At 41.0% G+C, this 13536-nt stretch overlaps 2 protein-coding genes across 8 annotated transcripts in view; one reads left to right on the forward strand and one right to left on the reverse strand.

Moving 5' to 3' along the window:
• Positions 1–13536, reverse strand: part of CTNNA3 (catenin alpha 3) — a 2164949-nt gene that overhangs the window by 1264186 nt on the left and 887227 nt on the right. The window lies entirely within an intron of this gene.
• The window catches only part of LRRTM3 (leucine rich repeat transmembrane neuronal 3), a 237508-nt gene continuing 228860 nt past the window's right edge, over positions 4889–13536 (forward strand). The window contains exons 1-2 of one of the 2 annotated variants that reach the window (XM_007478266.3): positions 4889–5604; positions 5981–7515. In XM_007478266.3, the coding sequence (XP_007478328.1) occupies positions 5601–5604; positions 5981–7515 (1539 nt within the window). In that variant the 5' untranslated portion in view covers positions 4889–5600. Of the gene's footprint in view, positions 7516–13536 lie in introns of both variants that reach the window. The other variant, XM_007478265.3, reaches the window with a different exon arrangement.

Genomic DNA, 13536 nt, shown 5'->3' on the forward strand with positions numbered 1-13536 from the left:
ATCATTGATGTTGTGCTTTCCCACATGCGGACGTTCCCTATACAAATACAAACTGGCACTTTCTCTGAGATTTAGTTGTGTAAGACATGCTCTTGGATTGTTGAATCTAGAAGATGATGATGATGGAATTAACTCATCTGTCAAGAGTAGATCAAAAGTGTTGAATTCCCTCCTACTTGTAAGACACCCAGATAACAATTTAGGGTTACACAGAGTCTGACTCTTAGAAAAAAATGGTAATAGACCAAACTACTAATTAAATTCAAAATAATACATAACCAAATACCATTTATTAAGAATCTACTATGTGAATATTACCACTATGTCTATATTCAAAAGAAATTGAAGGGGGAATAAAAAGGATCTAATACAAAAATATTTATGGCAGCTCTTTTAGTAATAAAGAATTGGAAATTGGTGGGATGCCCACCCATTGAGAGTGGTGGAATAATTTGTGATATATGATTGTGATAGAATACTATTGTGCTGTAAGATATGAGGAGGGATATGGTTTCAGAAAACTGAAATACAAATACAAATGCCAGTTTGCATTTGTATTTCAGAAAATTTCAGAAAACTGAGAACTGATGCAGAGTGAAGCAATTAGAACTAAGAGATCATGGTATACAGTAACAAAAATAGTGTAATGATGATCAACTATGGAACATCTGCTTATTCTGTTCAATACAGTGATTCTAGACAATTGGAAAGGACTCACCTCCAGAGAGAAAACTGATGAACTACAAGTACAAGTAGAAATATTTTTGTTTTGACTTTATTTTTTTCTGGCTATTTTTTGCAACTTGGCTAATATGAAAATGTCTTGAATAAATGCACTATGTAATTGATATTGTATTACTTGCCTTCTCAATGGGTGTGGATGGTGCTGGAGAGGGAGATAATTTGGGATTCAAAATTGTAAAAAATAATGGTTAAAATAAACAAATAAATAATTTATATTAATTTTAATTAAAAATAAAGAACCTACCATCTATAAGATTATGGGAATATGGTGATCTAAAACAAAACAAACAAACAAAAGAGTCAAAAAAGAAAAACAAGAGTCTCTGTCTTCATGGAGTTTACATTCAATTGAATTAACAAAGGTGTTATAGCAAAACAAAAATATGTCCTTTGTTCATTGTCTAAAAATGCACAATCACTCAATGAGTACCATATGAACTAGTCCCTGATCTCAGGAACCTCACAAAACTATTGAGGCAAACAATGTGTACACATCTAAGTAAATGCAGAAACACACAAAATAAATTTAAGACAATTTGGGGGAAAGGAGGGGTGCCTTCCCAACAATCAAATTCTTTGTGATCAAGTATTCTTTGACAGTCTGTAGGATTTAAGAACTAGGAATCCTGGTGTTTGCCTTGATACTCAGCAATACTTCACTCTCTATATTCTATATTGACTTGAAAAATGTGAAATGTGATTCATTGGCTTAAATAAAATTTAGAAAAAAAATATGGGCAGCATATACTGGGGATGGCATAGAGCAGAAGAAAGACTCCTGTATTAGAAAAATATTTGTGCAAGTCAAAAGCTACAGGAACTCTGTGATCATAAACTCTGTGAATCCCTTTTACACATCTTGTCTCTTCTAAAATTCCCTAGATCTACAGAAGGAAATACCATTCTTCCAGTCCCCCAGTGTTCACAAAAGTTGGCATCATATTGGACTTGTCTCACTCCCTCGATCCCTGTATTAATCATTTTCTAGGTCTTGTCAGTTCTTCCTCTGTAATGTCTTTCATATCCATCCGCATTTGCCCAGTCATATGGACATCATCTTATTCAGGCTCTCATTTGGTTTATTTTAACAGCCTCCTCAAAGTACTCTCATCTTCTAGTCTGTCCCTTCTCCAATCCATCAGCCTCCTAATTGCCAAAGTAATCTTCCTAGAGAACAAATCTAACCATGTCACTTGAACGTTTAAAAAACTTCAATGGTCCCCTATTACCATTTCAATAAAATACAAAACCCTCAGCTTGTCATTTAAAGCCTTACATAATCTAGTTCCACTTTATCTTCTTAAGCTTACTGCATATCATTATTCTTTACATACTTTGTTAGGGGCAGCTAAGTACTGGAGTAGGTGGAGCTTTGAACCTAGAGTCAGGAAGAACAGAGTTCAAATCTCACCTCATCTGTCAGGCTGCTTCAATTTCCTTATCTGGAAAATGGTCACAATAACACCTATCTCTAAGGATTGTTGTAGGATAAAGTGAGATCATATTTATAAAAGAGGCTTTATACATCTTTGTGTAAAGAACTTAGTACCCCATCCAAAGGTCACTCATCATGCCTAGAAAATATATCCTACTCATCTCAATATCTTAGAATATTTAGATTTTCAAGCTCATTTGCTAGCTCAACAAAGAAGCCTTGTTAATATTCCCTCCCCTTCAAATTATGATGTTCAACACTCATACTTCTCTGATACATAGTAGGCATTTAATAAATATTGATTGATTGCTGATGATGATATAAACTATCCATTTAGAAGTTATATCCATAGATGATCCGGTAATTAATATTTTTATGAGCTGGTAAATTTTAAACAACAGGTTCTCTAGGGGGGAAATGTACACATGAAACACTTTTAAGTTTAATTTGCATTATTAACATTTTTTCTATCATTTTCCCAAATCTTCACAATAATAAATCAAATCATGATTTGTATCATTTGCTAATTCCCAAGGTATAAATGTTTATTTTGATTTAAAAAAAAAAGCCTTATCTTCCATCTTAGAATCAATACTATATATTGGTTCCATGGTCGAAGAGAGGAAATAGACTATGCAATGGAGGTTAAGTGACTTGCCCAGGATGACACAGCTAGGAAGTATCTGAGGCCAGATTTGAACTGGTTGAAAATTTAACTATCAGCTTTCTGGAGCTGGTATTAGCTGATTCTAGCACACTTCTGATCATATCTCTTAGAATGTAGGATGTAAGATTTGTGTAAACAGTTGTCCTTGTTGTTTTTCATTTTTTTCCATCCACTGTCAAACTCAGAACCAGTCACCATACATACATTTTGCACTTTGTAGAAGCCAAGGATTATACCAAGCATTAGAGATCAAAAGAAAGGGGGGGGGGGTGATATAGAGGCTCACATGGGGGATGAAAATCCCTGCACTTATTAAATGATGAAGCATATAAAGTACATGGAATGTGATCTCAAACTGAGCCCCCCCCCAAATTTCCATATTAAAGCTACTCAGTGAAAGCTTGGTGGGTTGGGATTGAATATCCAAAGATCCTTGTAAACCGGATGTGAAAACTATGCTCAAATAGCTGATATGTATTGTTCCGGTGTCTATTGTCAGGTGGGAGAGATTAGACTTAGTGATCTCACTAGGTCAGAGCATCTGGGAACTAGAAAGGGACCTTAGGCTAGCCTGAACCTGGCCATCACTCCTTTCAATGATATCCCTGCTAAGAGGTCAGCTAGCTTTAGCTTAAGGGAGGCTCCTCAACTGTACGGAACCCACACTTACTGATTTAGTCCCAGGGACTTAGTCTTACTGCTCCTGAGATACTCTTTACTGCAACTGTTATTGCTATGAGAGTCTCATTTAGTGAAATCTCCCGTCAGGGCACTTAATGGGACCTGCAAGAACTGAATGAATTGATGCACTTTCTTAAAGCACCTCACTTAGTGCCATGGAGTCCCTTATGCCCTAGAAGAATGGGGCTCATTAAGTGACCTTGTGTGCCCACTAGGAATACCTCTCCAGGCTGTGCAGTGGAGCAGACAGAGCTCTGTGTTTGGGCTCTTATTTTTACAGTTGTTTAAGGATCTCACAGAGGTAGCATGGCACTGTGGATAGAAGCTAGCCTTTGCAGTCAGGTAGGGCTGGTTTCTAATCGTGCCTCTGACACCTCCTGGTTCTGTGACCCTGGTCAAGTTCTCATTGCCCTAGGTAGCTCTCTAAGACTGCAGACTACAGAGCCAGAACAACCTTTATTCAAAGCAGACATTTCCCCAAGCTCACAGGAGCTTCCTGTCCTAGTAGAATCAAAGGGAAGTCTTTATTGTTATCCCTTAGATTCCTAGACTGGCAACTGACTATCTAACTCAGTAAGGATGTAGATTCCTAGACTTCAAGTTGACTATCGAACTCAACCCCCTCATTTTGCAAGTGAGGAAATTGAGATCTAAGTAGTAATGGTATTCAAGTAGTGACAGGTAGGATTTGAACTCAAGTCCTCTAGCTCCAATTTATATGTACCTTCAGTGGCAACATCACTGGGAGGACCAAGATTACTATTTGACACTGCTACTTACTTATTGTAAGACCTTTCAGCAAATTACTTTCCCTCTCTGAGATTTAATTTCTTCAACTGGAAAAGCTCATGTTGGATTTGTGGGGAAGAGTTTGAGGGATGGCTAGTTCCATTAGATCAGGAGTTCTTAACTTTAAACTTAGGAATTTATGTCTTTAAATTTTTTTTGATAACTTTATTTCAATTTAATTGGGTTTTATAAATAATATTTTGATTTATACATTTAAAAACGTGATTCCGAAAAGGGGTCCGTCGGTTTCCCCAGCCTGCCAAGGGGAATCCAGGACACACACCACAAAAGGTTTCAGAATCTCTAAAGTAGTTAATTCCTAAAGTTCCTCCCAGACATGACTCTATGATCTGAAAACTCTCTTTGATCAAGTTGATAGATCCAATCTAGCCTGAAAACGTCGCCTGGGAAATAATCAGGAAAATTAAAAGTGGCTGCTAGCCTTTGGTCAAATCGACCCCCCCCCCCCCTGCCCCTGGCCCCCGTTGAGCCACCCAGAGTCATCCCTCATTTCCCAGCAGAGAGCTTGCTCATTTGCAAGATAAAAGAGGCCCCTGTTTCTGCACATGCCCATTATCGACTTCACCACTGGAGGCAGCTTTACATAAGACTAGATTCTCAGAGACCAGAGCAACAGTCAGTCAGTCGGGGGAGCTTTCAGCATGCCAGGCTGCAGAAAGGAGCTGAGCTCCTACACGGCGGCGGCGGACACGCAGCGGCAGCAGCCAGAGGGGATGTTACTGGCTTCTGTGCTCCCGGGAAGCAGCAGCTCCGCAGCCGAACCCAGGGCTCCCTAAGAGAACTAACTGCTGGGCTATGGAATACAGATGTGGTCGCTCAGCTAGGAGAAGCTGGCCCAGAAGAAGACAGCATGTTCTGCTCTGAGGAGAAACTGTAGAAGCCAGTTGTGGTTTGGGGGAGGTTTGGGTGGGTGTTTTGTTTTGTTTCCTTTTGCTTTTTTTATTTTTTATTTCATTCTATCCTCCCCCCCTCCCCAAAGTGTAAAGATGCAAAAACGTAACATTCATGAAGATCCCATTACCTAGGAGGAATCTCGACTTCGGCAGTGGATGCCCAGTTGGCATTTATTTGTTCTTGGAGGGTTCTGCCTGGCAGGCAAAGAATAATGTGCCCAAATTGGTCCATCTCCCAAGGGGTCCAATTTTTCTTCCTGGGTGTCAGCGAGCCCTGACTCACGACAGTGCAGCTGACAGGGGCTGTCATGCTAGAGGTACCCTAAGCCAAAGCAAAGGACCTAAGGAAGACCTGTGAACAACACAAAGGATGGGTATGTTTTGTCATTTTCTTCTTTTACAAAAATGTGGAAAATATGTATGTAGATACGTTTATCTAGACTGTACATAAATTCTGGCTTAATTGTCATAGAGAATGTCTTGCCTTGTATGGCTGTAGAGTCAGTCCATTGCCTGACAGAGAAATGCCTTGCTTAACTCTTTTAAACCATCTCAAAAAGACTGTTTTCTTTAAATGGCAGAGAGGATATTAGCTGTTAAATTGGGTGATCCTGATTTGGAATTTAAAAAAAAAAAATCCTTGAATGTTTTTGGTTTTGTTTTTTTGTTTTTTCCTTTGCTTGATTGAAAAAAAAATACATGAATTCTTTTTTTGGGGGGATAACTTTTCTAAGTTGTTTTTATTTCCAGGTTTCAATGTAATTAGGCTACTGAGCGGATCAGCTGTAGCCCTGGTAATAGCCCCCACTGTGTTACTGACAATGCTCTCTTCTGCTGAACGAGGATGCCCTAAGGGCTGTAGGTGTGAAGGCAAAATGGTATATTGTGAATCCCAGAAATTACAGGAGATACCCTCGAGTATATCTGCTGGCTGTTTAGGTCTTTCCCTTCGCTATAACAGCCTTCAGAAACTTAAATATAACCAGTTCAAAGGGCTCAACCAGCTCACCTGGCTGTACCTAGACCACAACCATATCAGCAATATAGACGAGAATGCTTTTAATGGCATACGCAGACTGAAAGAGTTGATTCTGAGTTCCAATCGCATCTCCTATTTTCTTAACAATACCTTCAGACCTGTGACCAATTTACGGAACTTGGACCTGTCCTATAACCAGCTGCAGTCTCTGGGATCAGAACAATTCCGGGGCTTGCGGAAGCTGCTGAGTTTACATTTGCGGTCCAACTCCCTCAGAACCATCCCTGTGAGGATATTCCAGGACTGTCGCAACCTAGAACTGTTGGACCTGGGCTACAACAGGATCCGAAGCCTGGCCAGGAATGTCTTTGCAGGCATGATCCGCCTGAAAGAACTTCACCTAGAGCATAATCAGTTTTCCAAGCTCAACCTGGCACTGTTCCCTAGACTGGTCAGTCTGCAGAACCTGTACTTACAGTGGAATAAAATCAGTGTCATAGGGCAAACCATGTCCTGGACGTGGAGCTCCTTGCAAAGGCTGGATCTGTCAGGCAATGAAATCGAAGCCTTCAGTGGACCCAGCGTTTTCCAGTGTGTCCCCAATTTGCAGCGCCTCAACCTGGATTCCAACAAGCTGACATTTATTGGTCAAGAGATTCTAGATTCCTGGATCTCCCTCAATGACATTAGCCTGGCCGGGAATATATGGGAATGCAGCAGGAATATTTGCTCCCTGGTCAACTGGCTGAAAAGTTTCAAAGGGCTCAGGGAAAATACCATCATCTGTGCCAGCCCCAAAGAGCTCCAAGGGGTCAACGTGATTGATGCCGTGAGGAATTACAGCATCTGTGGCAAAAGTACCACGGAGAGGTTTGAGCTGGCCAGGGCTCTGCCCAAACCCACCTTCAAGCCCAAGCTGCCCAGGCCCAAGCATGAGAGCAAGCCCCCTGTCCCCCCGACGGTGGGGGCCACCGAGCCAGGCCCCGAGAGCGACCCAGAGGACACCGAACACATCTCTTTCCACAAGATCATTGCCGGCAGCGTGGCCCTCTTCCTGTCCGTCCTAGTTATCCTGCTGGTTATCTATGTGTCCTGGAAGCGGTACCCGGCCAGCATGAAGCAGCTCCAGCAGCGCTCGCTCATGCGGAGGCACAGGAAAAAGAAAAGGCAGTCCCTCAAGCAGATGACCCCCAGCACCCAGGAATTCTATGTTGATTACAAGCCTACCAACACAGAGACCAGTGAGATGCTGCTGAATGGGACAGGACCCTGCACATATAGCAAGTCGGGCTCCAGGGAGTGTGAGGTATGAATCCCTTGTCCTAAGCGAGCTGGCAAATAGAGTGGGGCTGTCTCCAACTACAGCCACTATGAAGGGAAAGGCGACGGGGAGGGGGATGGAGAGTGGGTGTATATTGCTTGGTTTTTGCCCCCCCCCTTTCCCCCAACTCCCTCCACGCACACACACGCTCTATGCTTCTATGTCAATTTCAGCATAACCCCCCCCCCCTTTTTCCCATCTTTTTCTCCTACAAAGTCAACTCAGTGCGATTTAAACACCACAATCTATCAGGAGTCTGAGCCCCCTGGTTTAGGAGAATTCCTATTGTACAAGAACCTTCATTGATTTCATTAAAGTCTCCCTTGTTTTAAGATAAAACTTCTTTCATCCGTAATCCCCTACATCTGCAGTCCTGCTGCTCCCTTCAGGCCAGACCTGCATACAGTTGAGGGTGGGAGGAGTTGCTTTGCCATTCACTGAACACATCGAGGGGACTAGGAAGGGATTGTGATAGCTAAGGACTCTGTTCTTTGGGCTACATAACTATCGCAGCAATACTGCAATTTTTAACAGCCTCACCAAGAGAGCTGCGTTTAAAAAAAAAGCAAAATAATTGCAAGGATCTATCAAAAGATGGTGCTAGATTGAAGCAGCAGCATCCCATTTCTTTCAGGAGTTGAGTCCTGGGGGAGAAGGAAGGGGTTAAAAATGCAACCAGGGAATTGCAAAATGGACTGTGATGAGTGAAAATGCAAAGTTTTAGTAACCATGCAAGTGAATTACTACTGATGTTTTTTTCCCCCATTATTGACTTCTTTGGGCACTGAAATGGCACTGCAGAAAAATGGTCAAAGGGCAAATATGAAGAGGTAGAACCTCTTTCCTCCTCCCATGGAAATATTCAGAAAGACCTGTCTGTGTTGGGGGAGGGGCATGTTTTGTTTTCTTTCTTTCTTTCTTTCTTTCTTTCTTTCTTTCTTTCTTTCTTTCTTTCTTTCTTTCTTTCTTTCTTTCTTTCTTTCTTTCTTCCTTCCTTCCTTCCTTCCTTCCTTCCTTCCTTCTTTCCTCCCTTCCTCCCTTCCTCCCTTCCTGCCTTCCTTTCTTCCCACCCCCCCTGTCCCCCCCCTCCTTTCTAATTCTTTCCTAGACCTCTTAATAGTAAGGGAAAGCAACAAAGCTTAGGAGCTAAGTCTTGGTTCTGTGTTTGGTGCTTCTTCAGGCTGTGCTCTTCCTGAGCTATGCACACCACTCCTCTGATGGCTAACTGAGGCTTCATTCAGAGGCTGGAGAGGAATCTTTCCAAGACCCACATCCCACCAGCCACAGGCTTTGTAGGGAGGAGAAGGGGGGTGGAAGGAAGGATGGCTATTTGGGGAAACTCCTTAGAAATGAACAAAATGAATGATTAAAAAAAGGCAGAGAAAGAAAATATATTTTTTAAACTCCACCATAGTTTTCATTTATTTCTGTATTGCAGGCATTAGGGAGATTCAGGGATATCCTTGTGTAATGTGAAATCTTCCATCAGCATGGCTCTGGCCAAATGCTGATGGCACCCTGCCAGCTGCGTGCCCATGCTTTCTTATGCCACTGGCAAAAGTTTATTGACTGCAGCACCCAATATCCCAGCCTCTGTATTTAAACAATTTATACTGCCGTGCAGAAGAGCTCTTCCTTTAAATCTGGTGGGGGTTAGTTGGTGGCAGTGGGGGTTGGTGGCGGGTGAGGGATGGGTCATTTTGTCTTCCATCCCCCAAACTGAACTGTTCTTTTACAGAAGCTTTATTCAGGGATGGCAACAGCTCGGCTGTTGGATTTAAATTGGTTTGCTAAGCCACACGTCCACCCATCTTCAACCATGTCACTGTGTCTCTAAACCAGGACCACTGCAGCAAAGACAGGAAAGCAAATGGGTGCTGGTTTTTTTTTTTTAATCTCTTAGAAGTAATCTGTATTTCTTTGGAATGATGAGATTTTTTTTTATGCTTGGGAGGAAAGAAAGGCAATACTTCTTGGAATACAAATTGCATTGCAAGTAGACCTTGGAAATCATAGTTTAACTAGCAATAAAAAAATCTAAAACCATTTCCCAGTCCTTTTTTTCCATAAAACTTTGTTTTGGTTTAGAGGCCATCACAGATGACCAAGACAGAAGGGATGTCTCATTACTGCAATGTGTTTGACTATGCAATACTGCTATTATCCATTGGTTTGTTGTAAAGCATCAAAAATTCCTAGCTGAGAAATCATGCAGGTTGTTTCATCCACTGTGCTAGGAGAAAAAAATAAACTGGATAGTGGAAGCTTCTGTGATATGGGTAACCCAAGTTGTAATTTTGCAGTATCTCATGAAATGCCAGTAAAGATGGACCAATCTCAGAATGCAAGGCTTTTCAGTGAATCTGGCTTGTGTTTGTACTCAAGGCAATTGTATTAATTAAAGGTGGTGATCCAAGTTAAAAAAAAAAAAGGACATCTCTAGTCTGATTTCACCTGTGCTTCATAGTGATAGACATTAACTCCCTTAGGCAAAGCATAAATGATAGCATGATTGTTACAGTGGATTAGTTTGTGTTGCTTATTTCTATTCTTTTCCCCCTTTAGTTTATCAGTGCTTCATCCTACAGTGTCATATGTACCTTTAAAATGGCCCCATTATATTAGTGTTCCCCAAGTAAAAGGGACAATTGGTGTCCAAAAGGGAGTGGAGAAGGTAACCAATGACTAATATTTTGAAGGTTAGTATGAAATCGCTCATTTTTTATACCCAATGTTGACCATAAATGAAACACCAGACAGCAACCAAGCTAGAGGCTCTAGACAAGAAAATCCATGTTGATTCAGGGATAATTACGGTCTTTAGTTGTGTGGGTGCCAAGAACATTATAACTACCATATTGCCTATGCGATGAGGAAACAGTGGCAAACATCTCCAAAATATTTTCTCATAGAGAGAACAGACATTCATATCCTAGAGTCATGCTTTCAGAAAATGGGGAATTCACATAATATATGGGAGCTGAGCAGACTGCGTGCCTGCATTAGGAGACTCAGATGGCAATTACCTAGAAACACTTGGTTTCTTTTTTTTCCCCCATTTGGAGAGGAAACAACTCTAGTGGGAATAACAAAATAGTCATCCTCCTCCTCCTCAACAACAACTATGAATCTAAGATCTGAATTTGAATTCTATCAGAGTCATTAGCTGTGTGGCTCTGAGCAAATAATTTTCCCTCTCTGAATCCTATAGTTTCCTTATCTATGGAAATACCATCAACATAACAAGACTGCTGCAAAGATCAAATGATCAATGTAGGTGAACCATTTGACAAACCTTAAAGGGATATTATATATGCATGAAAGTGGGTAATTATTATTATTATTATTATCATTTTAAGTGCAGATGAGATGTTTTGCTATCTTGTTTTTATGTTACTTCATTGTTGGTAAATTATTTTACCTGCTTGGTCTCATTGAATCCTTGCAGCAATCTTGTAAGGTGTGTGCTTCTATTTTATTATACTCATCTTATATGGGAGGAAACAAGAGTGATATAGCTATCAGTGTATGCTGGAGGATTCAAATCCAGATTCTAGGATATGAGATCATATATTCAGATTTCAGAGAGACCTCCATGATCCTCTACTCCAATCCAGCCATTTTACAGAGGAGAAAACTGAGGCACAGAGAATTTGAGTGACTTACAGTTACAGCACAAGTAACATAGTGTCAGAGCTAGGATATGAAACCCAAATTCTATTTTTCTCGCTCTCAGTATTCTACTGACTCATCACAATTTGCTAAATGCCAGCAGATCCTCATCAGATCTCAGAGGCTAGACGGGACTGCCCTCACCTTGTGGCTTTGCCAAAGTCCACTGGTGTGTGTGTGTGTGGGGGGGTATAATCTTTCCCATGACAAGGTTAAGGGTTACTCTTGTTGATATTTTTGTTATTTATTCCCTTAAACTCTGTTGGGGGCAGCCCATCAGTCCCTAAATCTTGTGAATTCCTTTGCAAACTAGCTGCAGTGACAGTCAGATCCTAGAGTTTTTGGATATATTTTATGGAGAAACAACAAGGATATATCCATGACATCACCCAAAGGTGATCTTCCCCGAGCTCTGGAGCAGAGGCATTGCTCGCATCCCCTAGCAGGGCTTTGATTGCTCTTGGTTCAGGCTCACATGTCATGGATTTGATCTGCTCTCCAGAAATGCATCTCAATTTCCTTCCCATGTCTGTTTCTAGGCTATGGATAACAGAGCTCCAGCTCAGCATTAGGGAAAAATTTTTAATGCTTGTCTTCTCACTAATGCTGGCTTGACAGCTCCCCACCCCACCCCACCCCCCTCCAAAATAAAAGTATACCTTTTAAAAAAATGAGTTTGTATCGGATCTTTGCAGAGTTTAAAACATTTCCCCCTCGAACGTTCTTTTTGGCGAGTCCATTCCCCAAGTGGGAGAGAGTTGCCCAGCTGGACTTCTGTGGAATAACACTGCCACCTAGTGGTTGATTTGATCTATCACAGCTATTTCTCCTCCAATTTAGGTATTTTAGCTTATTATCTTGCCTTCTGCTCAGTAGTGTGTTTATATTGTCTCTCCAAAGATGTCTCATCTTGGAATCCCATTTTGCTGCCTTTCACCAGGGTGCATAATTGTAATGAAATCTTCTTTGCAAGGCCCCTTCTCTACGGTGACCTGTGTATGCTATGATCAAATGGATGGAGATGGGAAAAGGGGGATTCAGAGAGGAGGAGAGCAGGAGCCCGGATCAAGAACTCAGAATGAGCCCCGAGAATTCCGTGTAGCAAATCATTCTGGATAATGAAGGCCCAAGAGAAACCTCCTAAATTATTTAAACACCTAAATGTGGGCCAAAGATTCTGACACATTTCTACTGAACTTCTCAGTGTCTCCATTGAGGAGGAGTCTAAAAGATGCCCTAAATTAACTTTGTGAAAAGGATGTTCCTGCCTTAACAGGGAAAGGCAGCAATACGTTATTTAGAGGGGAGTTAGATAGCAGGATGAGAGGAGCTGAGAAGGAGTTAGTCACCCCACTGGCCCCATGCTCTGCATGCATGGCTATTTGGGGAGCTTGGCACTTTTCCACCTTATATCTCCCTCTCTGTTCTTTCAATCAGGCCTTCCAGCAAGGAAATGCTCTGATAGAATGATTCCCAGATGATGACACTTTGCCCTCCTCCCAAGGAATGCTAAGACACAAGCCAGCTTCTAAGATGAAGTAGGGGATTTCCATAGATTAGCAGGAAAATGATGCCCTCCTCCAAATTTTACTTTGCCCTCTACCCAACTGGCCTTTAATAAGAAGAACATGAAAGAGTTTATTTAGAGCAGGCATTCTTCACCATTTTTTATGTCCTGGATGTTTTTGGCAGTCCAGCAAAAACAAAGGATTCCTTCTCAGAATAATTTTTTAGATGAATAAAATCAAAGACAAAGGTTAATGGAGAGAGAGAGAGAGAGAGAGAGAGAGAGAGAGAGAGAGAGAGAGAGAGAGAGAGAGAGAGAGAGAGAGAGTGTGTGAATTTCTCCACTCAAGTTCATTGACATCCTCTTTCCCCAAAAAACAAATCTATCCACAGACCCATATCAAGAATCCCTGATTGAGAGTAGAGATTAAGCTAGCCATGAAAATAAGCACTGGCCCAGGACTGGCATCTGATAGAAATCAATGAAATCAATAGTCAGTATCATTCCATATAATAGTTCTTATGCTGTTCTTTCATCAAATTTGCAATATCATCCTTCTACATCTGTATTCCATTCTTATTCTTGAGGCATTATATAGTTAATATTTATTACATTTTAATATTATTTATTACATAATTTGTATTACATTTATATAATATAAATTTAGATAACATTTAGATATATTTATAGGTATATTCTTGATATATTCATATATTATATATATTTATAAGTATATAGTTCACATAGTATATAGTTTCTAGTGGACTAAAGCTCTTGTCTTGGGGTCAGGAAAAGCTGGGTTCAAAGTCAACCTCTGACACTTACTA

Source organism: Monodelphis domestica, chromosome 1 (assembly GCF_027887165.1).
Source record: "Monodelphis domestica isolate mMonDom1 chromosome 1, mMonDom1.pri, whole genome shotgun sequence".
Lineage (NCBI taxonomy): Eukaryota > Metazoa > Chordata > Mammalia > Didelphimorphia > Didelphidae > Monodelphis > Monodelphis domestica.